The sequence below is a fragment of the Ahaetulla prasina genome, chromosome 1 (genome assembly GCF_028640845.1).
Source record: "Ahaetulla prasina isolate Xishuangbanna chromosome 1, ASM2864084v1, whole genome shotgun sequence".
In the NCBI taxonomy this organism is placed as follows: Eukaryota; Metazoa; Chordata; class Lepidosauria; order Squamata; family Colubridae; genus Ahaetulla; species Ahaetulla prasina.
Window position 1 is genome coordinate 324615509 of NC_080539.1, and position 26655 is coordinate 324642163.

At 37.2% G+C, this 26655-nt stretch overlaps 1 protein-coding gene across 1 annotated transcript in view; it reads left to right on the forward strand.

Annotated features, from left to right (window-relative positions):
* NRXN3 (neurexin 3) overlaps window positions 1–24952 on the forward strand; it is a 1004058-nt gene extending 979106 nt beyond the window's left edge. The window contains exon 16 of the mRNA XM_058162458.1: window positions 24113–24952. Coding sequence (XP_058018441.1) covers window positions 24113–24414 — 302 coding nt within the window. The 3' untranslated portion in view covers window positions 24415–24952. The remainder of the gene's footprint in view (window positions 1–24112) is intronic.
* Window positions 24953–26655: the final 1703 nt, after the last annotated feature.

Here is a 26655-nt window from a genome sequence, read left to right on the forward strand (position 1 = left end):
TTAAAACTTCCTTAACTTTAAAACTTCCTTAACTTTAAAACTTCCTTAACTTTAAAACTTCCTTAACTTTAAAACTTCCTTAACTTTAAAACTTCCTTAACTTTAAAACTTCCTTAACTTTAAAACTTCCTTAACTTTAAAACTTCCTTAACTTTAAAACTTCCTTAACTTTAAAACTTCCTTAACTTTAAAACTTCCTTAACTTTAAAACTTCCTTAACTTTAAAACTTCCTTAACTTTAAAACTTCCTTAACTTTAAAACTTCCTTAACTTTAAAACTTCCTTAACTTTAAAACTTCCTTAACTTTAAAACTTCCTTAACTTTAAAACTTCCTTAACTTTAAAACTTCCTTAACTTTAAAACTTCCTTAACTTTAAAACTTCCTTAACTTTAAAACTTCCTTAACTTTAAAACTTCCTTAACTTTAAAACTTCCTTAACTTTAAAACTTCCTTAACTTTAAAACTTCCTTAACTTTAAAACTTCCTTAACTTTAAAACTTCCTTAACTTTAAAACTTCCTTAACTTTAAAACTTCCTTAACTTTAAAACTTCCTTAACTTTAAAACTTCCTTAACTTTAAAACTTCCTTAACTTTAAAACTTCCTTAACTTTAAAACTTCCTTAACTTTAAAACTTCCTTAACTTTAAAACTTCCTTAACTTTAAAACTTCCTTAACTTTAAAACTTCCTTAACTTTAAAACTTCCTTAACTTTAAAACTTCCTTAACTTTAAAACTTCCTTAACTTTAAAACTTCCTTAACTTTAAAACTTCCTTAACTTTAAAACTTCCTTAACTTTAAAACTTCCTTAACTTTAAAACTTCCTCAACTTTAAAACTTCCTTAACTTTAAAACTTCCTTAACTTTAAAACTTCCTTAACTTTAAATTAGCACAAACCAAAAATATCCACCATCCTAAGAAACCCCAAAGACAAAATTGAGTTAGAAAATCAAGGAGTATATGAAATCCCATGCACCGCCTGCCCCACCACATACATTGGACAAACCAACAGAAGAATAAGTGCACGATTGAAGAACACAAGAACTCATTCAAAAAGAGGAACTAACTTCTTCCCTGGTCCAACACTTTAAAGTCACAGGACACGATATTGACTTTAAAAAGACCAGAACTATCGCCAAAACTGAACACTTTAACAACAGAATAATCAGAGAAGCCATCGAGATAGAAAAACGCCCACACAGCATGAACAAACGAGATGATACCTCCGCCTACCAGCCATTTGGAAACCTGCCCTTATTGACAAACGTGTCCCTAACACGAGGAATGACACCAGACCCACACTCACGAGGTCCACACAGGATGTCACCACCACACATCCACCCAGAAAGCACACCCAAACCCACACTGATCAGGAAGCACGACCAAGGACCAGAAGCCAGACCGCAGCTGCAACATTAGCCACTTCAAACCCTCCAATCCATACATGCAGCAGACTGACACCCACTACGAAGATGTAGCACCACCACGAACACGAAGCCAAACAGCAGCAGTGCAGCTCACCAGCTCAAATCCCCTGCAGCACAGATTAGACTGAGCACAACCAAGCCCCCACCAACACAGGACACACCCCAGCCAATCAGAGCACAGAAAACCCCATCCAATCAGAGCACAGCCAAGCTCCCACCCAATCAGTTCAAACCCCACTAGCAGTTAAAAGGAAGAAACAGCTGATCACACATTGCTCCCAGAAGCACGGTTGAAGCCTGAAGATGACGAATGAGACTTCGTAAACGCCAAGACACTTCCAATTTTACACGGAGAAAACCCGAACAACCAAAGACCTATATACACACACCCGTGAAAACCTCAGAAAACAAATATATATATATATATATATATATATATATATATATATATATATATATATATTACCTTGTTTCTCCTCATATATATGTTTATATATTATATAATCCTTTATGTAATGCTTGTATATATTGTTACGACAAATAAAAATATATATGTAAAAGCAGCTGTACTTCATCCAAAATGGCTCCTGCAACAAGCAGGAACCTCACACAGCCACAAAAAGCTGAAAAACCAACTTTCACACTTTATACACACACCACACAGCACAACACAACACAACTGACTCACACACAATGTAAAAGCAGCTGCACTAAAATGGCCCCTGCAACAAGCAGGAACCTCACACAGCCCCAAAAAGCCCCAAAACCAACTTTCACACTTTACACACACACACACACACACACACACAACACAACACAACTGACTCACACACACACACACACACAAAATGCCATATACAGCTTTGTGAGATTGTGTGTGTATGTGTCGTTAGAGAAACACACCAAATCTCAGAAAGCTGCACAAATATTTTATTTTATTATTTTTATTTTATTTATATTTTTAGATAAAAGCAGCTAAATTTAAATTTAAAACTTCCTTAACTTTAAAACTTCCTTAACTTTAAATTGCTATGTCTAAAAAAAAAAACCTCCTAAAAAAACCCCCAATTAACTATTTTTTAAAGCTCCTCCCCACTTACTTACCCAATTCAAGGCAGGAGTTTTCCAGGATTCATGAACAGATGAGCAGAGAGAATCAGCAGGCACAATCTGATCCAAGGCCATTGCCCTCATTCCATGCAATGACTAAAGCCTCACTACACTGTGCATCAGATTCTCATGAACAGTCCAGGTTCCCTCGGGAGCCAAAAAGCTTGGGGAAGACTGACTGGATATCTGTGCTTTCTCACCTGAAAGGTGTGTCCGTGTGTTGGGGGGGCAGACTATAAATCACTTGCATTTTTCTTGTCTAGTTTTCTATTATATTCCTGGGGATAATCCCACTTAGTATGTAGTTCTATTATTTTAAATGAATCAGTGTCAGAATAACATTGAAAAGTTCTTTTCCTCTTGATTCTGCATCCCCAAATATGTATCCCCAAGTTTTGCCAACAGTAGCATTGTGTAGAAAAGCTTAATGAGAAAAAAAAAGCAAGCACAGGAGGTAGCAAAGGTTTTTCATATGAGGAGGTTATAAGAAATGTAGTTCTCTTTATGAAGTCCTGGAAATTATAGCTCTGCAGTAATAACTACAGCTATTACTTGGAAAGGTAATAGATATTGGAAAACTGTATAAAAATGGGGGGAAAAAACCAGACATGTGCATGCACGTGTGCAAAATAAAGAAATACAGACTCCTAAAAGCAACAAAAGAATATTGTTTTAGCCTCATATGTCACTAGAAGACTTATAGTGTGACAGGAAAAAAGTGACATCTGCAGATTTTTATTGAATCCTTGAAAGCATCAATAAATTCTATTGCTACATGTCTAAAATCTTAGGTCTTGTCCAGCCTAAATCACCGCTGTAGTGATCATTGCCATTGAAACCCTGACTGAACTAGCTTTTCTACACACACACACACACACACACACACACACACACACCATCATCATCATCATTTCTGTAGACTTAGACTCTAGAAGTTGCATCCCTGGCACATTAGGAGGGCACCAAGTTCTAAAAGCTGATTTAAATGATTTACAGACCCAGGTAATATTTCTGTTAGGGTTTGGAAGATCAAATTTGACTAGACTGAAGTTTTCATTTACTTTCAATAGATGAGGTCATTCGTGGATAAATTATGTACCTACAAAGGTCTATGTTGGTAACAAAATTTGTTCTTTTTAGTCAATTTATTTTGCCTGAAATACTAGGCAGCATAAAAATCAGCATATTTTTTGTCATTTTTCTAGATATGCTTCTTGGTTTCTATGGTGGCCCTTAAAATACTTCTGTAATATGAAAACTGGGCAACTCCCAATGATTTCTTAAAGCAACACTGGAAAATCTTCATCCATACAACTATTCATAAACCATAGTTCTTTATCAACATTGTGATCTTTCCAAAGGTGCTTTTCAGAAGTTCTAAAGAAGCTTTTTGGATGAAAAGTGAAACCTTTTCAAGAAAATAACCCAAGAAAGTCCAGCTGCCTTTTGAAAAGCACCTTTGAGACAGCCATGACCTGGATGATTGAGAATCTCCATAGACACATTATAGTCTAACTCTGGGTAAGGCTGCCAGAAAATTCAGCAACTTTTTGAGGGCTACATGTTTTTCTCCTTGCCTAAAGGGATTATATTAGCCTTGTAAAAGAATACTGATCTGTCATTAAGAAACTTAAGTGAACATGGATCAGTTTAATAGGTATCTATAGGAATTGTTTAGCTGTCCCAAAGGTGCTTTTCAAAAGGCAACTGGACTTTCAAACTGGTGTGGAATCTTCTTGGAACTGCTGAAAGGACTGTATGGTATAGACGTAGATTATGCTGCATTGTATCCTCCCCTTCAGACCAATGGTATGAAAGTGTGTGGGGGGGTAAAAGATGCCATCTATGTTAAATGAGCAGCCCTCTTTCAACAGAGAGGGAGGGATATGTCATCATCTATCTCCTGTCTACAACACAGTCCTTTCAGCAACCCCAAGAAGGTTTTACACACATTTACACTCTGATTCAGGTGACCCTGAGAATACAGATAAATTCCCAGGTAGTCTTAACGACTCTCCGAGAGCTAATGATTGACCTTCAGAATGCTAACAACTAGATGACTCCAAGGAAAATAAATCCTTCCATTCCCCACCATTCAATGAGAACTGAAGATGCTTCTTGGATGAGAAGCGAAATGTCTACAAGGAAAAACAAAGAAAGTCCAGTTACCTTTGAAAAGCACCTTTGGGACAACCATGACCTGGATGACCGAGAAGCTCCATATATGAGTTGTTTAGTTCTTAAATGTAACACAAAGACTTCGTCAAAACGTCGCCAAGACACTTCCAATTTTACGCGGGAGAAAACCCAAATAACCAAAGATCTACATATATATATCTACATATATATATCTACATATATTTTAAATGTAACACAAAATTGACTCAGCTCAGTAGAGTATCTTTTAAATGTCTCCAGTGGTTTCACCCATATAGTTCATATTACAGCAGCCTCATCTTTTATTTGTCTCTTTTTGCACATGATTTCAAAGGAACCTAAATTGTAGGAACCATTTTTTACTTTTTGTCAGTATTTCTATTAACATATCTGAATCTGCTTTAGAAGAAGGTAGTTGTAGAAAAAACATAAATTTTGAAATGTACCTAACTAGAGATTAGAACAGGCATGTCAAACTCAATTTTATTGAGGACTGCATCAGGACTGCAGTTGACCTTGGGGGGCTGGGCGGGCATGGGTGACTGGACAGGTGTGGCCGACTGGGTGGGCGTGGCCATCTTCATGCCACTCATTGGGCATGGCTGACTGGGTGGGCATGGTCACCTTGATGCCACTCCCCAAACTGCTGGCATGTTTCCTCTTTGCATTGGGTAGACCGGGCTGAAGAGATGCTGGCCCAATGTTTCCTCTTGGATAGATTGGGCCAAAGTGGGCCAGCCCCTTACATTTTCTAGGACAGCACTGTGAGCTGGATCCAAAAACATCGCTGGCTAGATCAGGCCTGTGGGCCTTGTGTTTGACACCCCTGGATTAGAGAATATTATCCATCATACCTTATTTTTGGTTACATAAAGTTTATGTGTGTACATATATTGGCGAAGGGGGTATAAGTATATACATTTATTTGTACAACTCTGTCAGGTATTTCCACCCGAAATGCACTGAAAGTAAAACAATGAAGGAAAAGCAGACTAACCTGAGAAAGATATTTTTCTCAATTTTGTGCAGTTAGGTGTGTTTACAGGCTTGCAAGAGAAGATAAGAACAAGGTGATGAAGCTAAAAGATTTTATGAACTTTGATGCTTATCTGTCTGCAAAGGAGGAAAATGGACTATCTTGCAAAAGATTTTGGAAGATAGTAGAACTAGAAGAATTTGGGCTGGAATATATATATATATATATATATATATATATATATATATATATATATATATATTTTCTGAGGTTTTCGCGGGTGTTTGTATGTAGATCTTTGGTTATTCGGGTTTTCTCCCGCGTAAAATTGGAAGTGTCTTGGCGACGTTTTGACGAAGTCTCATTCGTCATCTTCAGGCTTCAGCTTCGTGCTTCTGGGAGCAATGTGTGACTGCAGCTGTTTCTTCCTTTTTAACTGCTAGTGGGGGTTTGACTTTAAAAAGACCAGAACTATCGCCAAAACTGAACACTTTAACAACAAAATAATCAGAGAAGCCATCGAGATAGAAAAACGCCCACACAGCATGAACAAACGAGATGATACCTCCCGCCTACCAGCCATTTGGAAACCTGCCCTTATTGACAAATGTGTCCCTAACACGAGGAATGATACCAGACCCATACTCACGAGGTCCACACAGGATGTCACCACCACACATCCACCCAGAAAGCAGACCCAAACCCACACTGATCATGAAGCACGATTAAGGACCAGAAGCCAGACCGCAGCTGCAACATTGGCCATTTCAAACCCCTCCAATCCACACATACAGCAGACTGACACCCACTGTGAAGATGTGGCACGACCGCGAACACGAAGCCGGACAACAGCTGTGCAGCTCACCAGCTCAAATCCCCCTGCAGCTCAGACTAATCTGAGCACAACCAAGCCCCCACCCAAGAGGACACACCCCATCCAATCAGAGCACCAAAACCCCATCCAATCAGAGCACAGCCAAGCTCCCACCCAATCAGTTCAAACCCCCACTAGCAGTTAAAAAGGAAGAAACAGCTGCAGTCACACATTGCTCCCAGAAGCACGAAGCTGAAGCCTGAAGATGACGAATGAGACTTCGTTGAAACGTCGCCAAGACACTTCCAATTTTACGCGGGAGAAAACCCGAATAACCAAAGATCTACATATATATATATATATATATATATATGGGACGCAGTGGCTCAGGGGGTAAGAGATGCTGAGCTTGTCGATTGAAAGATTGGCAGTTCAGCAGTTCGAATCCCTAGTGCTGTGTAACGGGGTGAGCTCCAGTTACGTGTCCCAGCTTCTGCCAACCTAGCAGTTCAAAAATACGTAAAAAATGCAAGTAGAAAAATAGGGACCATCTTTGGTAGGAAGGTAACAGTGTTCCATGCACTTTTGGCATTTAATTATGCCGGCCACATGACCATGGAGATGTCTTCGGACAGTGCTGGCTCTTCGGCTTTGAAACGGTGATGAGCACCGCCCCCTAGAGTCACAAATGACTAGCACATATGTGCGAGAGCAACCTTTACCTCTCTATATATATATGATTCTGTATATATATATGTATATGTATGTATGTATGTATGTATGTATGTATATATATATATATATATATATATATATATATATATATATATATATATATACAGAATCATTTGTTGATTCTCTAATTGTCAAATTGTGTTGTTTTCTGTTTGTATTAATAATAATAATAATAATAATAATAATAATAATAATAATAATAATAATAATAATAATAATAATAATAATAATAATAATAATAATGTTTTAATTTGTATACCGCCCTTCTCCCGAAGGACTCAGGTATTTAAAATACAAACAGAAACATACACAATAATTAAAACAACCCTTAAAAAACTGATTCAAATTTGCCAGAAAGTTTAAAATAACATTACACCCCATAAAAATTACAGAAATTAAAACCCATCAAAATTCAATTAAAATTTAGAATTTAGAATTTAAAATCAAGCCAGTCCAGATTAGAGATTAGAGATCGTAGAAATGTATTTGCCCTTTGCAATCTATGGCAGGTTAATGAAAGTTGCTGAAAATGTGAAAGGGGGGGACAAATCTCATAAAATTAGCTGAGTTTAACTGTTTCAACTGAAACAGAGAAACTAATGGAGCTAATGACTGCAGCAGAAGGATCCCTGACTTGGGTTTAGTTTTTCATTCCTTCATTGATTAATCACATTTCTCCAGCACCTATCTCACCTAAGAGACACTGGATAGTTTACAATAAAATCCTGCAGTGTGTTTTGATTAACCTGTAGATAGTGTACCCACTGCTTACTATAGTTCATTAAATGTCCTGTTCCAATGCACATGTTCTGAATGGATAAGGTATATTTGGGAGTTTTCCAAATGTAGGCAGTCCTTCCCTTCAACTTTTGTCAAAGGCTATGGCTGTAGTTCTCTTGCCTATTCATTTAAGGGGAAATTATTTAAGATCTTGGTCACCACCTTCAAAGCGCTCCATGGCTTAGGACCCGGGTACTTACGGGACCGCCTGCTGTTACCTTATGCCTCCCACCGACCCGTACGCTCACACAGAGAGGATCTTCTCAGGGTGCCGTCCGCCAAACAATGTCGGCTGGCGGCCCCCAGGGGCAGGGCCTTCTCGGTGGGAGCTCCTACGCTCTGGAACGAACTTCCCCCTGGATTACGTCAAGTGCCTGATCTTCGGACCTTTCGCCGTGAGCTGAAAACACACTTATTTATTCAGGCGGGACTGGCCTAATATTTTTAAATTTTAACTGGGGTTTTATCATCATTTTAGGGTTTGGAATTTTAAATTTTAAATTTTTAATACTGGCCATTTTTTTCTAATTTGCTCGGTTTTAAATTGTTGTTTTTAAAACACTTTGTTCACCCAGCAATGGTCTGTTATTTCATTGTGCCATTTACTGGAGGTAGCAGAGCAAGGACTTGGCCCAGACATATTAGAACTGTGATGAATTGTCGTAAGTTTGAAGGCCAAATATTTAAAGCAAGGGGAAGGTTTATAGATTTGTTTGGGATTCGGTTTACAGGATGATCAGTGTTGGAGTGAATGTAGTAGAGTTCTATGCTTTAACATGAATTCTTAAGCTAAATCCATGGTAACTGACTGCATTGTAGAAGCTGTGAATAGAAACCTATTAGAAATCAGGTCAAGGCACAACTGCCCATTTGTGAAATGACTAAAGAAGATGTGAGATAATCATTACGCCAAACCTGTATGCTTTTTTTTTTTAAAAATTAAATACATTCTCAACATATGTTCAAAGAAATTCTTTTCTAAATAAATGCATATAAAGCTTACATCAAATATATCCTTGTTTTAGAAAATTCTAATGAGTTGTTTTTTTAAAACACTTTGTTCACCCAGCAATGGTCTGTTATTTCATTGTGCCATTTACTGGAGGTAGCAGAGCAAGGACTTGGCCCAGACATATTAGAACTGTGATGAATTGTCGTAAGTTTGAAGGCCAAATATTTAAAGCAAGGGGAAGGTTTATAGATTTGTTTGGGATTCGGTTTACAGGATGATCAGTGTTGGAGTGAATGTAGTAGAGTTCTATGCTTTAACATGAATTCTTAAGCTAAATCCATGGTAACTGACTGCATTGTAGAAGCTGTGAATAGAAACCTATTAGAAATCAGGTCAAGGCACAACTGCCCATTTGTGAAATGTCTTTAAACCAAATTAGGGAAGAGACTAAGAATCCTAGCAGGGAATAGCATCTAAGGACTTCACTTTCAGTGTGATGATAAAGAGTCATATTATATTGTATAAAATAATAATACACTCCAGTTGTCTATATTCTACAAGTATTTCCCAAATTACATCTCACAACTCAACTTGCTTTAGTCCCATTAATTGAATATAGACTCTACAGTCCATGAAGCTAACCCAGCCAGGTTTTCTTGTCTTGGTTGAACTGTTACTGCTTGTAATTTAATCCCCTTATGAAAATAAAAGATCTAAAACACACCTCCAGTAGATGCAGAGGTCAATCTGCCATGCACGGCCAACTTGATGGCCAAAATGGCCTGACACTTCTACCCTTCCTTGGAGATGTGCTAATTTCCATCCACTTCCACCCTTCCCATTCTCAACCAGACTGGGACACTTTTTTCAGTAAGATAGCCAAGAATATGTTAGGGGACATCCCCTTTTACATTGGTATTACTGTACCTGGAATTTTAAGTCTATCCCACAATTGCCTTTTTAATATATCCAAACCCAATTCCAAATCCAAAACTGATGTTCTCCAAAGGTTTCAGTTCCCAGGTGTTGGTAATCCAACATATGGTATCTAAAAAAATCATGACCATAAACCATATATTATACATAATTTCTTTTAACAGAATTTATGCCACTTTAAAATTAATGGATTAAGATACGCGGATAATAAATAAATTAAACTATGAAGTAAAGTTGAAATTCTTTAAAAAACAGAGATAAAGAAAAACAGTGTATATGAGAATCTAATACTCTTTTCTATTAAAATCTAGTCATATAACATCTTACTCTATAATAGAAGAAAGATTGAAGAGAAAGAAAAATGCAAAAGTGAAATGTCTTTAAACCAAATTAGGAAGAGACTAAGAATCCTAGCAGGAATAGCATCTAAGGACATCACTTTCAGTTGTATAATTACAGGGATAGACAAAAGGTATTCTAGCAATAGTTATCCATTTAGGTGCAATATAAGCAGAGTAAGAAGATGGAAGAGAAAGATGGAAGAGAAAGAAAAATGCAAAAGTGAAATGTCTAAAGAAGATGTGAGATAATCATTACGCCAAACCTGTATGCTTTTTTTTTTAAAAAATTAAATACATTCTCAACATATGTTCAAAGAAATTCTTTTCTAAATAAATGCATATAAAGCTTACATCAAATATATCCTTGTTTTAGAAAATTCTAATGAGTTGTTTTTTTAAAACACTTTGTTCACCCAGCAATGGTCTGTTATTTCATTGTGCCATTTACTGGAGGTAGCAGAGCAAGGACTTGGCCCAGACATATTAGAACTGTGATGAATTGTCGTAAGTTTGAAGGCCAAATATTTAAAGCAAGGGGAAGGTTTATAGATTTGTTTGGGATTCGGTTTACAGGATGATCAGTGTTGGAGTGAATGTAGTAGAGTTCTATGCTTTAACATGAATTCTTAAGCTAAATCCATGGTAACTGACTGCATTGTAGAAGCTGTGAATAGAAACCTATTAGAAATCAGGTCAAGGCACAACTGCCCATTTGTGAAATGTCTTTAAACCAAATTAGGGAAGAGACTAAGAATCCTAGCAGGGAATAGCATCTAAGGACTTCACTTTCAGTGTGATGATAAAGAGTCATATTATATTGTATAAAATAATAATACACTCCAGTTGTCTATATTCTACAAGTATTTCCCAAATTACATCTCACAACTCAACTTGCTTTAGTCCCATTAATTGAATATAGACTCTACAGTCCATGAAGCTAACCCAGCCAGGTTTTCTTGTCTTGGTTGAACTGTTACTGCTTGTAATTTAATCCCCTTATGAAAATAAAAGATCTAAAACACACCTCCAGTAGATGCAGAGGTCAATCTGCCATGCACGGCCAACTTGATGGCCAAAATGGCCTGACACTTCTACCCTTCCTTGGAGATGTGCTAATTTCCATCCACTTCCACCCTTCCCATTCTCAACCAGACTGGGACACTTTTTTCAGTAAGATAGCCAAGAATATGTTAGGGGACATCCCCTTTTACATTGGTATTACTGTACCTGGAATTTTAAGTCTATCCCCTTGGCAATTGCCTTTGCTTTTTTCAGTGGGGTCTGAAAGTACAGTGGGCCATGCTTTGAAAGCTGGCCAATAAACAATAAGCTTTTTAAATTCTTTGTTGCATATTCCTATGCATAAAGCTACCGCCCTCCATTGGCTTTTAAAATTTACAAAGCTCCAGGGCTTATTAAGATGTTGCTAATTAACAGCACCTCTTTATAATATTGAAAAGACTCAACCCTGCAGTCCTCCTGTTGAACTGCTTAGACCTGTGACCAGAATCTGCACGTACTGACAATTGTGTTCCTTTATTGTCTGGCAAATTATGCATTTGTTGATTGGGACTAATTTGCAAACTTCCTATACACTGGGGAGATTTAATACTTTGTGCTGTCCCAGTGGATCATACTTTATACTCCACCATACATAGATTAACAAGCTGCAGCTGTATTTGAGAGTTCTTACATAACTAAGGCCTGAGTCTATGCATGCTTATATGAAAGCAATCACAATTGTCTCTTAAGAAATTTCTCAGGAAATTTAAAAGGATTAAACTGTATGTCTCTTCCCACAAAAAAAGAGTTTAATAATAACTATTACTGGTAGTAATAATAATTCCTATAGAATAGTCTTCCCTAGCCAGAAGTCTTCTGGATATCTTGAGAAGGGCTTCCAAAAGACTATTCTTCCAGTAAAGTGTGCTTGTTTATTGAATTTTGTTTTTTGACAAAATTGAACCAATCAATCAATGAGGACTGTAAGTTTGGGTCATATGGCTCTAATGCCCAAGAGTTGTGTTATAAAGAGTTGCAAACCAATTTTCTACTGCTGTCTCCAATGTCCATCTTACCTTTTTTGCCCTTACTATCTTTCCCATAGCTTGTGCAATGCCCTCTGGAATGTGCTTTGCCCCTACTGGACAGTTGTGGAATGACATGCAAGCAAATGCCCTCTACCTTGAATTTGCGTCATTTGCTAACCTTCCTTCTCCTTTCCTTCTCATCTACTCCTAGCTTGCTGTTGTTTCTTCTACTTTCCCTAAATGCAACTTACTTTAAGCATGCATTATTATTAACATCCTATGATAAAGTTAAGCTATTTTTAACCCATGTGTCAATTTTAGCTAGTTTCTTACATATTTTCCTATGTCTGTTTATGGCGTACATCCAGACTGCACGTTCTCCCCAATAATGTGTATTTTGCTTTTTGAAAATAATGACAAAAAGTTTTTTTTTCAAAATCAAAATTAAAAAAGCAAATGGAAAACAAAGGGATAGTTTTTAGTGGCCTCTTTCCTGCCAAATGTTTTAATGAAAAAAGGGACTTAAAAACATTTTTAAAAATGAGAATTTGAGATGATAAAAGTGTCCCTAGACTGCCTTGTCTGTTCCTTTTTGGTGTGTGCATCTGGTATATTCATCTCTGAAAGTGTGTGGATTTTTTTTTTAAACCAGTAATCAAATGAAAATATTAAAACCCAAGCAGTTGTTCTCGTCTTTCTTCTTGCTGGGAATAAATTGCTCTTTTTTTTTTAAAGTATGCCTATTTTGATGTCTTTTCTTTTCAAATGTTGAATTTCTATCTTAGATTTGGTTTGTTCCAATCTGACAACATAGACATTATTGAATTGATTTCTATTTTTTTCTTCTTCTGCCTTTCTCTTTAAATAAGGGACTACCTCAACTGCAGAACTCTTTAAAGGAAGAAAAAATAATTTTTTAAAGTATAATTATAGTTTCAATTAGATACGACATTCGGACAAGGATTAGAAATAAAAATGACAAAAATCCCTATACTATACTTATCTGAAAATACTGGGAACTCCCATCCTCAAACTGAATGAAAACGTTGATATTAACTATTGAAGAAATGGGAAAACATTCTGGAGACAAAGAAAATGAGCAGAGCTGCAGTTGAAGTGGCTCCCCTTCCTATGCATAAATTATATTTTCTTTTTTCAATCTGATGATTACATTTAATTTGTATATTTTACTGCTTTTTAAATAGGGAAGTGTTTGAACTGTTCTTCTAATTTGAGAACCTTACTGAAACTGTTATAGTTATTGATTATGATTATATTTCTTAGTAAATTTTGCATGTTGAAGAAGTTGCAGCTTAGGGTTTGTGAGATTGTCAATGTTAGAGTTCTGTTCTTTCTTTTTGTTGATGGGCATGAATATGCTCATTTGTTTTTGTATATTGCCCATCCCTTCCTTACAGCCAGAAGCTCTAATGCTGCTAGATCACTTCGTTCTGCACTTACATGGACATGGCAACTGACTTACACATTCACCCCCATCATCTTCATCTGTGTAGTACACTCATAGATTGTATATCCCTTCTTCATTCTCCTGAGGCATCTTTTCTTCCCATGACTCTCCCCTCACTTCCCCACCTCCCTCTCTTTAGCATTGTTTCAAATTTTATGTGCAGTCATCCATTCCTTAAAACACTCACACTCCAAATTTTAGGGAAAAATAAAAGTTTTTTCTTTTAAAAAGAATGAATAAGAAAGAAAGAAAGAAAGAAAGAAAGAAAGAAAGAAAGAAAGAAAGAAAGAAAGAAAGAAAGAAAGAAAGGGTAAATGAGTCAATCTCAATTCCCACTGAGGATCTGATCCACTGAGCACTGCTTTTGAGTAAGTTCTATTGATGTTGGATGCATGGGAGCAGTAATTGGTAAAAATATGCCTCCAATCTACTGAGGTGAAATTAAACACTAATTTGGTAACAAAAACGTAATATAGTTTTTTAAAATGAAATCATAACAGAAGAACTGTTTGTTCTTTTTTTTTTTAAAGGGAAAATTTTGACAATTTTCAAGAATACAGAAAAAAAACCAAATAAATAAGAAAAGACAATTGGAAAAAAAATGTTCCAATTTCTTATAGTGCAGGATTTTTTTTTCTTTTCATGTTACGTGGTGTGGATGTATGTGTTGTTGCTTCCCTTATCATCCTTTGTTGTATATAATTATTATACTTTAAAATAATGAAAATAATAATTTTGAACAAAAAAGTTTTTTAAAAAAAGAAAAAAAACCAATAGCAAAATAAAAAGTTTCTCGAATGTGGCAATTCTGCTTATCCAAGAACATTCTTACACAACTTTCTTTTATAAATTTTTCTTTCATGCCAAAAAACATGCGGGCAATTTGTTGATGTAAGTTGACGATATGAAATCAATGTGGTATGATGCTTTTTTCTGACTATTTCATATGTATTTTCAGTTTTGTTTTTTACCAATCACATTTTTTTACTTTTTCTTGAACAATTTTTATTTTCAATTTTCTTGGTTTCCCCCTCCCTTTTTTAATACAGTGGCTTACTTGTTCTTGTCACTTTTCATTCAGATTTTTTTCACTTTTGCGTGTATTTTATTTTTCCATTATTTTTCAGTATATAATTGGTTCCGGCTCCATAGTTATACTTAATTGTTGCAAAATGTTTGTTTTAACATTGGCTTTTATGATCTGCATTCAATGTCTACTGTTGATAATTATATGCTTATGTTTTTGTAGGATGGTGACACAATCAGTTATATTTTCCCACCCTAGTATTATTCTACTTTTCTATTGTCTCTTGATTCTTTTATATGTTGGAATAGATATTCAAAAAAGAACAAAGGAAATTACTTACACTGGCCCCCAAAAATCTGTGCTTTTCTGAAATGTATAGCTGTCACATTCCTTTTTTTGGTCAAGAAGATACTCTCAGGTGCACTTTTGGTCCAGTTTCCTATGCTATAAACATTCTATTTTTCTGCCTAGATGTCTGAGAAGGGGAAAAAAAGTATAAGTTACATTTATGAAAACAGAAGAGATTTTCACATGATCTGAAGAATAGCATGCAGACAAATACAATAAGGAACTCTAGTTCTAAGAATAAATGATAATTACTTGGAAAATGGAATTCACCTGGCTCACTTAGCTGCAACTACTGCACAAAAAGCCCTTTTAAAAAGAATGGAAGAAAAGAAGAAAGAAAGAAAATGAGGACATCTAAGAAAAAGTGTATTTGGTAAAAAGGAACAGATCAAAGGCTACCTTTTCAGTTTAGTTCTAGGGTTGTACGGCATAATCTCACTATTGCACAAGTCTGCACAGTTGTGTTGGTAGGATACCAAGGAAGATCCTTCTTTTTCAAGCTGGCCACCAAAGAGCAAGAATCAACTAAGTGGCATTTAAAACTTGCTGTCTTGAATTGTCTTTGGACTGTGCCCCAAGAATAGTAGCTATGGGAATAGTAGTCATGGACTAGGAGGACATCTAAGGACTAGGAAAAGGCGACTTTCAGGGACCATATCAATTGCAATGTCTTTCTCACATCCTTCACCTTGTATTTTATTTCTTGGCCTATATTAGGATCAGCTATCCATAAAGGTAACTCTTGCTGTTAAAGACCCCACCTCCCCCCTTCTGCTCCTGCCCTCCCAGTTTTTAATTAGACCGTAGTATTTGGCCTTATATTAATATTGATGTTTTAGCGTTTTTATCTTTTATAATTGTAAGCCGCTCAGAATTATCCTGTGGTAAGATGGGCGGCTGATAATTTAAATAAACAAACAAACAAATGCCTCTTTGAGTAAAGAAATGTAAAGAGTCCCCAAGTAATTAATCACAGTTGTTCATGCTAAATTATGGTCCCAGGCAGTTTCTGACAAATCAAACATCTGATTAGATCTGAGTTACCGTCTGTCGGAGTTGCATATATTAATGTATATTCACTAAGAATAAAAGGAGAGCATTTCCAATTTCATTCTGCATTTAGATGCCCATCTACTTTATATTACAGTTCTTGAAGGGAAGAACATATGAGACTATGTAGCAGGAAAATTAAAACCTCCCTGGCAATAAAACAGATTGGCACATCCATAAACTGTGAGCATACAAAATCCCTCAGTAATGGTCCAGAAATATCTTTTTTTGTTTAAAAATCCAGACAAGGTCGTATGAAGTGAATTGAACTACAAACATCCTTGACTTCCAGTTTCATTCTTTTTGCTGCTTTTTAGAGCGGCCCCTTTGTACACAAGATTCAACACTTTTGCAATCTTTGTAAATCTGTAGAGTTTAAATGGTGGTAACTTTTTTCATGAGAGATCATCAGTGGATTTCTTTTAACTGTCAGGCTGTCAGGCGAGGCTGTCCACAATGGAAGAGAAAAGCCCATTCCTTATGGGATAAGTTGTCAGCTTTAATTAATTAAGCTTGGAAAGAGATAAGGGAATATTAAAAATACTTAACTGCTAATGCAGGTTCTTATCAGCATCAGGTTTCCAGAAGCAAAAGGTGGCATTGTGGCTTTGAATATTTTATCCTCTTAGCGCATAAAGAACTAACAAGAAAGCAAACTCTTTTTAAAAATACCCTATACTTTTTCTTTTTTCCTGAAAAGAGGTTGAAAGAAAAGAATGAAAGTACAAACTTCCATGTTTTTCTCTTTTAAAAGGGAAAATAATGATTCGAACATTTTTTTCCCAAAGCAGAGTTTTTTTCCTCCTAAAAGTTTATTTGAATTATAGTGAAAAGAAATAAACTTGTGAAATTCACTTTAGCTGACATTTAAAGTTTTTCTATTTCACTAGGAAGGACAAAAGGAATGTTATGTGTCCCTGTGTATATTTATCATCATGTTTTATAGGAGACCTTATTGTTACAGTTGTCACTGTCTCTTCCTCCTGACCAGTCATAGGACTGTCTTTCTCAGGAAAGAAAAACAAGAGGATTCTCTAATTATCCCTTCATTGTTTTCTCCTCTCAATCTACTGGTCACTTGGTGCTCTATGCATTCCTGATCTGCCCACAAACTCTATTCAGTTCAGAAAGGCTCTCATTAAATTTTCAACACTCCATCTTTTCCAGTGTCAAAAAGGCCCTTACTGGAGATCAGCTCCAGAGGAGTGAATTATATATCTATAAATATACCCATAAAGCAAAATAGAGGGTAGCCTTCAAAGCAAAAAATAGACCTTTTATTTCCCCAGTGATATTGCTAATTTAAAGGAAAGCCCAACTCTATCAAGCAAACGCCCCAAATTTTTAAATGCTAACTTTAAGAAATATGGAATGTTGATTTCAAAAAGAAAAAGAGAAGCAATTTTCACAGGAGCTCTTGAATGTTTGCATTTCTAAAGATACCATTTGTCACCAGACACACCTCAATCCTCTCAGAATGGCTTCTTCATTGTGTCTGTTTTATTTTTATCTGGACGAACAGAAGGTGATTTGGCATCATGAATGCAGCAGAAGCCATTATAAGTGCTGCATTCCCTTTCAACCCCCCACACTTTATTGTCACACAATAAATCTGTGTGGTGCCTTCTGCTGGAAACAAAAGCTACCTAGGGAAAAGGAGGAGGCCAGATCTAAGTTTATTAGGTTGAACAATGTCTAGGTAGAGCAACACCTAGAAGTTTAAACAAACTAAATTTGTAACAGATGCAGAGAGAGGGCTTGTCCCCACTTATATCACAGGGCCAACATCAGTGGTAGGCTGCTACCAGTTCAGACCGGTTCAGGCAAACCGGTAGTTCTGACCAGGCACACCCACCCACCCTGGTGCTGTCACATTCTATATCAGTGATGGCGAACCTTTTCGGCACCGAATGCCCAAACTGAAACGTGTGTGTATGTGTATGCATGTGTGCACACTGGAGCACCAGAAACCCAAAGACCAGCTGGCCGGCACCAACATGCCTGTTTTTTGGCCATTTTTGGCCATTTTGGGGGCTGTTTTCAGGCCATTTTCTGGTGCTCCGACGCCTGCGAAGACCATGCCAGAAACCAGAAGAGCATCTGGTGATGGCACACATGCCCACAGAGAGGGTTCTGCATGCCACCTCTGGCATACATGCCATAGGTTCGCCATCAGTCCTATATAATCGCTGGGTTTTTGATGCCGTGCGCATATGCGGATGCTCACATTTTCAGTTTCAGCTAAACCAGTTGCTACAACTGGCAGCAGCCTACCACTGGCCAACATGCCCTGGCAGTGTGCTTTCTCTATTTTGTCCTCATGACATTGCGTTCTCTCTTACCAATCATGAGTGAGACAGGCTTAAGTCATCCTTAACACTAGAATAAATACGTTGAAGAAGTTAAAATAGTTTTTACCACTGGTTGTGATACTGCCCAAGAGTAGCCTCAAGGTATGTAAAATTTGTTGGCCTTAGCTATTGATTACCTTGGAGGTAAGTCAGGTGATGGGCATGGATATGGATTACAATGAAAATATCCATCTTCAATTCAATCTAGCCCAAGAGTGTGCAACCATGGCAACTTTATGTCTCATAGACATGGGACCATGGGATATGAGTATTGAAGTCCACAAGTCTTAAAGTTGCCAAGTTTGGATACCTCTGGGCTATCCTTTCCACCAAATCAAGGATGAATGTATATGCTTCAGCTGAGGAGAAAACTCACATTCTCTTCTATAAGAATTCTATTTTATGTAGGACTCTGGACTGACTCTGCATTTTCTCTTGTTAGTCAAATGAACAAGGGTGCTACAATAGCCACTTCTTTCAAATATTACATTGTCTGGCTTTGTTCTTTATTAATCCAGCAATTTTTAATTAGTAGCTTGATTCAGCTACTCAATATTCATGTGAGCTGCCTTTAGATTTTCTGGATATTCCTTTGAGTTTGGGAAATCATATTCTGAATAAATAAGCAATAGCCAGAATAATGAGCAGAATAATAGGAACTGAACATATTAGATTGGTCAGTATAGATGAGTCACATGAAGTAAAAATGTATTGATACTTCTGAGGCCAGGAGGTAAACTGATGCATTTGGCGTTCATGAGCATTCACCCTTCCTAACCAAGTACTTGGGAATCACATCTCCCTTCTTACTATACATTTAACAAGGGTGTCAAATTGGTGGCCCAAGATCTGGCTGCATCACACACAGGCCATCCACCCCAGCTCCACAAAGGGGGGAAAAAAAATCACAAAATGTCACATGACGGCAACGCAACACCATGAGTTTGACACCGATGCTATACAAAGACATTAAAAGGGGAATTTGTATAAGCTTTTATAGACATAGAGAATTCTTTTGGATCCTTAAGCAAAACATATGGAGAGCAGGTTTTGTGCAGTGGTGAAGATGGCAGCCTAGAAAACAGGAGATTGCGAGTTCTAGTCCACCTTAAACATGAAAGCCAGCTGGATAACTTTAGGCCAGTCAACTCTCTCTCAGCCTAATCCACAATGCAGTGTTCTTGTGGAGAAAATTGGAGGACGAAACAGTATTAGATATGTTCATGAACTTGAGTTGCTATAAAGTAGGATAAAAAATAATAAATTAAAAGTAAAATATTCAATTTAATATCTCCCAGTATGATTTTGTTCTTGGTTTTCTTGTCCTGAGTGCCTTTCAGTCATAACATAACGTAACGTAACGTAACGTAACGTAACGTAACGTAACGTAACATAACATAACATAACATAACATAACATAACATAACAACAGAGTTGGAAGGGACCTTGGAGGTCTTGCCCCCTGGCCAGGCAAGTCCTTTAAGGTAGTCCAGGCAGGAAGCCAAAAACATGAGTACAGGGTACAGTAACAGAATCTTGCAAGTCTGAAAGCATTTTTCCTGCTCTGCTCCCTTTTCTTTCTAGAGCAGGGGTCTCCAACCTTGGCAACTTTAAGACTTGTGAACTTCAACTCCCAGAATTCCTCAGCCAAGCTTTGCTCCAATTCTAGGAGTTGAAGTCCACAAGTCTTAAAGTTGCCAAGGTTGGAGACCCCTGTTCTAGAGACTAGGGAGTCTCTTTTGAGACACTTTCTTTACCCCTTCCCTCCTTTGGAGTCAGATTTTATATATCAGACTGTTCTATAGGCTGTGACTATTTTTCTTGTTTCCCAAGGTTATTGTAGCCCATTATAGTTCCCCAGCCATCATGAAAATCTCTGGAACTTGCCCCTGCTTTGGCTGCCATGACGTTATCAAATTTTATAAAATTACTTTTAGAAATCATTTCTATACATTAGTGCAACTCCAATATTCTCCCCCACTATGCCAACCTGAATTATTATGAAAATCAAGCTGTCAAGCTAGTTCTCTGACTATAAACATTAATGACAAGATAAAAGAAAAAATAGCTATTAATAATATATCACACTGAAATGAAATTAAGCGTTAAAATGAAAATTTTGATTTTTAGATCAGAATCTTACAGGCATCTTGTGATTAGAAAGAGGTACATCCATGCACCTTATTGCAAAACAGCCAAGATTTCTAAACTCTATTCTCAGTCTAGAAAAGAAGAGTTGTCTTTCCCATTGCCTTGGGTAGGTGACATTTCGGCTGTGCGCTAAATCCTTTATAAAAATCAGAAAGTTTCATAACAAAGGCACTTCAGATGCTTTAGACAGGCAATTAAGAACTCACAATCTTAAAACTTCAATCCTAAATCACAGATGGCATAATTAAGGAGAGATAAATGCCATTATATAATCCTGGCTAAATTGCATTTTCAATAGACCTTGAATAATGCTCAGGAACTTTCAGGAGTCAAAACATTGCTTCATTCCATGTTAACCTTCCCAAAAACTGCCTTTTACATAAATCTAAGGAGCTAAACAAGTGAGGGTACCAAGTTGACTTTTTCTGGTTCTGGGAGTCAAGGAGACCCAGAATTGATTGGTACATAGGGTGGGAAACTTCCAGGGTTGTAGACTAGACTGAAACATTGAAAAATATTTCAGAAAACAATAGCAAGTCCCCTTGTAGCGCTGTAGAATATGAGAAAACTACATGGATAGATTAATGAATACACCAGCAGTGAAGATCAAATTTAAAAAATGACTTTTTGGCAAACTCAGAAAGTTTGTCAATTCTTAACAATAGACTAAATATCTGGGCAGCAATGAAAATCAAAAAGAGATAATAATAGGTTGAAACAATAGCAACAATTAAATGAAATAATTGCTCAATATAGGAAGATTTAAACAAGAACCTCCACTGTTAAGAACTAAGCTTTTCCAGCAGTTCCAAAATAGCTTCTTTGGATATGATTACTGCATTTTCAGCAAGAAAATATATGTTCTCTTCGGAAACAATACCATTTGCTTTATAGACTATTTCTAGTTGGATTTAAATATTTTGAACTAGGAGGGCTCAGTTATTTACTGAGTGATATACTGGGTATAGCTCCTTCTCTCTCAAAAAACAATATTATGTAAATCATGTCATTACTGCACACCCAACCAATTAAGGTTATTGAGAACTTAGTGCCTTTGAATCAGTGGAGCAAGTTAATTGAGAATAGCTTAACATACATTTGTTTCAGTTGAATTTTATTGACGATACTAAGTTGGGCTATACCAATTTGCATTGGTTACAAGTATTCCAAATCAGGGGTGGGCTTCAAAAAATTTAGCTGGGCTTCTCTGCCCAGTTGCTGGGTAGGTGTGGCCATGGTGGGCATGGCCTAGTGGGTTTCCTGCACCATGAGGGGAGGCGTTTTTGCCCTCCCCCGGCTCCGGAGGCTTTCCTCAAGCCTCCGAGAGGGCAAAAACAGCCTCCCCAGACTCCGGAGGCCCTCTGGAGTCTGGTAACAGGCCTGTTTCTGACCTTCCTGAACTTCCAGTAGGCCCGTTTTTCACCGTCCCCAAGCCTCCGTACATGCCCTGCACCTACCTGCATCCAAAGCGGGCCACATGGGGACTCCTGGGAAGGGAGGGGAGGGGAGGGAGGGGTGAGCGGGGCCAGCTAGGAGTGGGATTTGGGGGCTCTTCGAACTACACAGAATCTTAGCTGGAGGTTCTCCCGAATCCCTGCAAACCTCCAGCAGTCCACCCCTGTTCCAAATTAAGATTCCCTTGCTTGGTCAAAGATTTTGCAGAAATGAAGATATAACACATCTGGTAATCACCACATAAGATGATTTCAGATCAATCCCTTTATGACCCACACAAGAATCTGCCAGGGCATTTTTATCATTCCCTGGAAGCTCCTTTTTCTGGTCCAACTGACTTAAATCCATATGCTAGGATTTCTCAAGCTATTTCATAAAAATGTGATCAGACAGTTAAATTCCTTTAATTTGTTAGTTCATTCTGGAGATTTAAATAGGTATTGCTGATTATTGTTCGGTCACTCTTAAAGATCAGTCCTGCCCCTTTACTCTTCTTCTAACAATTTATTAGTACACATATTCTTTTCTTCAACAAGAATATCCAACATATCCAACAAATCCTAGGCAACTCTGATTATGAAAGAAGTAACAGTGATGGTAGAAGGATTTCCATTTGGCTAAATAGAGCATTTTTAAATGGATGCAGCCTTCCAGGTTCTTCGGAGATGTGAATGGACATTTTATTTGGATTACACACTGATGTTAAAGTGCACCTGATTGGTATTTTTTTGTTTGCTTCTTCACTTGATCAATTCTAAATAGCTTGGACTTAAACAAGGCTCAGTTCATATTTGGATTGGGATCTTTTGGGACTCCAAAGGCTATTGGCTAGACAAGAAAATCAACAGATGTTCCCAATATCAAGCTTCTTCTGTAATGCTGCTAATAAATTGCACAGATATGGTCATGAAGTCTCCAAGAAGTTAGCATGAGTGGAGGGAGATTTTACTCTTTCATATGTTTCATCTTTCATACGTTATGAATTAAAACAAAAGTGTGAACATATTTCCAACTAACTAGTTATTATAATGAAACATGCATTTACTGAAAAGTCTTCAAATATTACATTGAACAGAAGAAATGTATGATGTTAGAATTTGGCAAGTCAGTCTGAGAGTATCTTCAACAACCAAATTAAGTACATCCTGTCTTTGAAAAGTTGCAAGGGAGGGAAACTGCATCCAAATATTGGGGAAGGGGAGTAGATTTACAAAAATGTAGAGCCCTGTTGAGAGAGAAATTGCTATTTTCATACAGCTGCCCACATACATGTGCAGGTTCATACACTCAGGTTTTGAGACAGGTGAGGTGAATATCACAGCTTGCATTGCATTCAGGATGAACTAACCTTCTCCTTTTTTCTTTTCTTCTGTCCAGGAGGTGAATTAGTTATCCCTCTTCTTGTAGAAGACCCTTTAGATATCCCTCCTATTACTACTCGTGCACCTTTCATTACACTCCCCACTACCTTCCGTCCCCTCCTCACCATTATTGAGACCACCAAAGATTCCCTGTCCATGACCTCTGAGGCGGGGTTACCTTGCTTGTCGGACCAAGGCAGCGATGGTTGTGATGATGATGGCTTGGTGATATCTGGGTATGGCTCAGGGGAAACTTTTGACTCTAACCTACCCCCTACTGATGATGAAGATTTTTACACCACCTTCTCCTTGGTAACAGATAAAAGTCTTTCCACTTCAATCTTCGAAGGTGGCTACAAAGCACACGCACCCAAGTGGGAAGCCAAGGACTTTAGACCTAACAAAGTCTCCGAAACTGGTAGGACTACTATCACAGCTTTGTCCCCTGAGCTGATCCGCTCCACAGCTTCGTCCTCGACTGGGATGGTGCCCAAATTGCCAGCTGGCAACATGAATAACCGTGACCTCAAACCCCAGCCTGATATAGTCTTGCTTCCGTTGCCCACTGCCTATGAGCTAGACAGCACAAAACTGAAGAGCCCGCTAATAACTTCCCCCATGTTCCGTAATGTGCCCACAGCAAACCCCACGGAGCCAGGAATCAGACGGGTTCCGGGGGCCTCAGAGGTGGTCCGTGAGTCGAGCAGCACAACGGGAATGGTCGTCGGCATTGTAGCTGCTGCTGCCCTCTGCATCCTGATCCTCCTGTATGCCATGTACAAGTACAGGAACAGGGACGAAGGGTCCTATCAGGTGGATGAGACGCGTAACTACATCAGCAACTCAGCCCAGAGCAATGGCACGCTCATGAAGGAGAAGCAGCAGAGTTCAAAGAGCGGCCACAAGAAACAGAAAAACAAGGACAAAGAATATTATGTGTAAAAACAAACAAAAAAATATTTATATATAAATATATAAATATTGAATGAGCTATAACTGAACCAAAACTGTTGCAGCCAACGAGATTGGGAGAAACCGTCTGCGGTTTGAGACCAATGTTGAGCATAAACATTTCAGGCGTTGACTGCTAAGTTTTCAGATCACTGCTTGGAGTCCCCAGACTCTGCCCTCCTGTATTATAAAGCACATATAGTGTTCAGAAGAAGGCCTCCCCAGCATATCCATGTTGGCAGACTTAAAAGCCTTCCGAGCTCCTCCTCAGCTGAACTGTTCTGCAAGGGCAGAAGACTTCACGGCTTACTTGTTTCGTATCTCCAAGTGAGTCTTTAATGATGTTCACAATCTTTGACTGTACTCTATTTTTTTTCCAGTTTATTATTTTAAAAAATAACAAAAAAAAATAGAAAAAGAAAAAAAGTGGAAATGTTAGAAACAAAACAGAACAACTGATCTGGCCATGTCCAGCCTGAGTATCATTTTTCAAGATGTGAGGGGGAAAGAAATAGTAATACTAATAATAAAAAATGGTTTGGGGTTTTCATTATATTTTTTGTCTGAGTTTTTTTCATTTTCTGTGAGAGGTTTTGGGAGAATGAGCCAGGACATAAGTCAAGAAGAAATCTTGGGGAAAATATACTAAATAAAGACTGTTGCCATATATGAACTCAAGTTCTATCCACAGTGTTTGCTCTACATATCAGGTTGTGTTGTCTCTTGAATCTGTTGTCTGCAGTAAGTTGTTAACATAAAAAAGAAAGGTGAGGAAGAGGCAGTGATGGTGATCATGCTGAAAATGATGGTCATTGGAAATTGGACAACCCCAGATACTGGCTCTACTTATTTGTAAGCAAAGTCATAAGAGGATAACAGTTTCTTCTTTGACTAGAAACCCCTAGCCATGTCTGACTACCATTTGCTCAACTATGGAGAAAAAACAACATCAAAATCAAACCAAAAAGTAGTTATTTCCAATTGAATAGTCCAAGCAAAAATAAGGGAGCCATTGTCTGGTTCTTTGGCTGAGGACACTGCATGAATGCAAAGAGTAGTGATCAACTGAATAAAGTCTTTAGAAAGATTATGGAGTTTGTCTTGTGACAAAAACACATGTCACACAAGCCAAAAAATGTCACGGAGGAATTCAAAATAGGGATTGTGCTTTAAAAACAAAACAAAACCATGATGGTATGTTTCATATGTAATGATTTAATTTTGTAGATTGACATTTCTGATTTGCTGTCCTTCCATTTGCCCTATGCTCCCTATCCCTTGACTTTTATATGAAAGAAGATAAATTTAAAAAGTCCTTATGACACACAGAAAAAAAATAAAGGAGCTTATTAATAGTATAATATATATATAAATAAATAAATATAAATATATATATATATACAGACACAGATATATTTATCATGGTATGTTTGATGGGATGACTGGAACTGAAATGCTGTTAAAATCTTAATATGAAATGAGACTGTTGTAAAGAAAAAATGTTTTTACAAAACAGCAAAAATCTAAACTTTAAAAATGTGAACAGAGTGTGCATTTTAACCTTGTCACAGTTACCTGTGTCAAAAAGAAAAACAATTTTCAGATAAGAATAATTTTTTGTTTACATATTTTATTACAATTTTTTTTTTGGCTGGTGTAATTTCTAGATGGGTACCCTAATGTACATAAAATGCTCTGAGATTTCATTGAGTTGTTGATTATATTCAGTGTACTTAATTGTTGGATTGTTTCTTTTTTTTTAATCTCTTCCATTTTTTTTAAAAGAGCAACTTACTGTACAGTAAAAATAATCAACTGGTGTTTTCTGGCCACAAATATCATGTGCAAAAAATAACAATAATAAAGAAAAGCAAATAAGAAAGACAGCGAGATTAATAGAAACAGGGAAAACACATAACTTAGAGGACTCTGGCAAATAAAAAAAAATGTACAATTTTCCTGTGTACAGATGAAATCTAATCAGCTGTTTAGGTTTAGAAATCTACTCTTGCTGGTGTTTATAAGTCGCATGAATCTTTGAAGACATGTTATCTAATGCACACACGCACATGGGAACAATAAAAAGAAGGCAGCCTTCTCATATGCTTTGAGAAGAGGCTTACCTGGCTAACAAATCTTTTTGGTGTGTGTGAGGTTTGTTTTGTTTTCTTTGGTTTGATTTTTAATTTTTTTATACTACAACAGAGAAAGAAAGAAAGAGAGAAAGAGAGA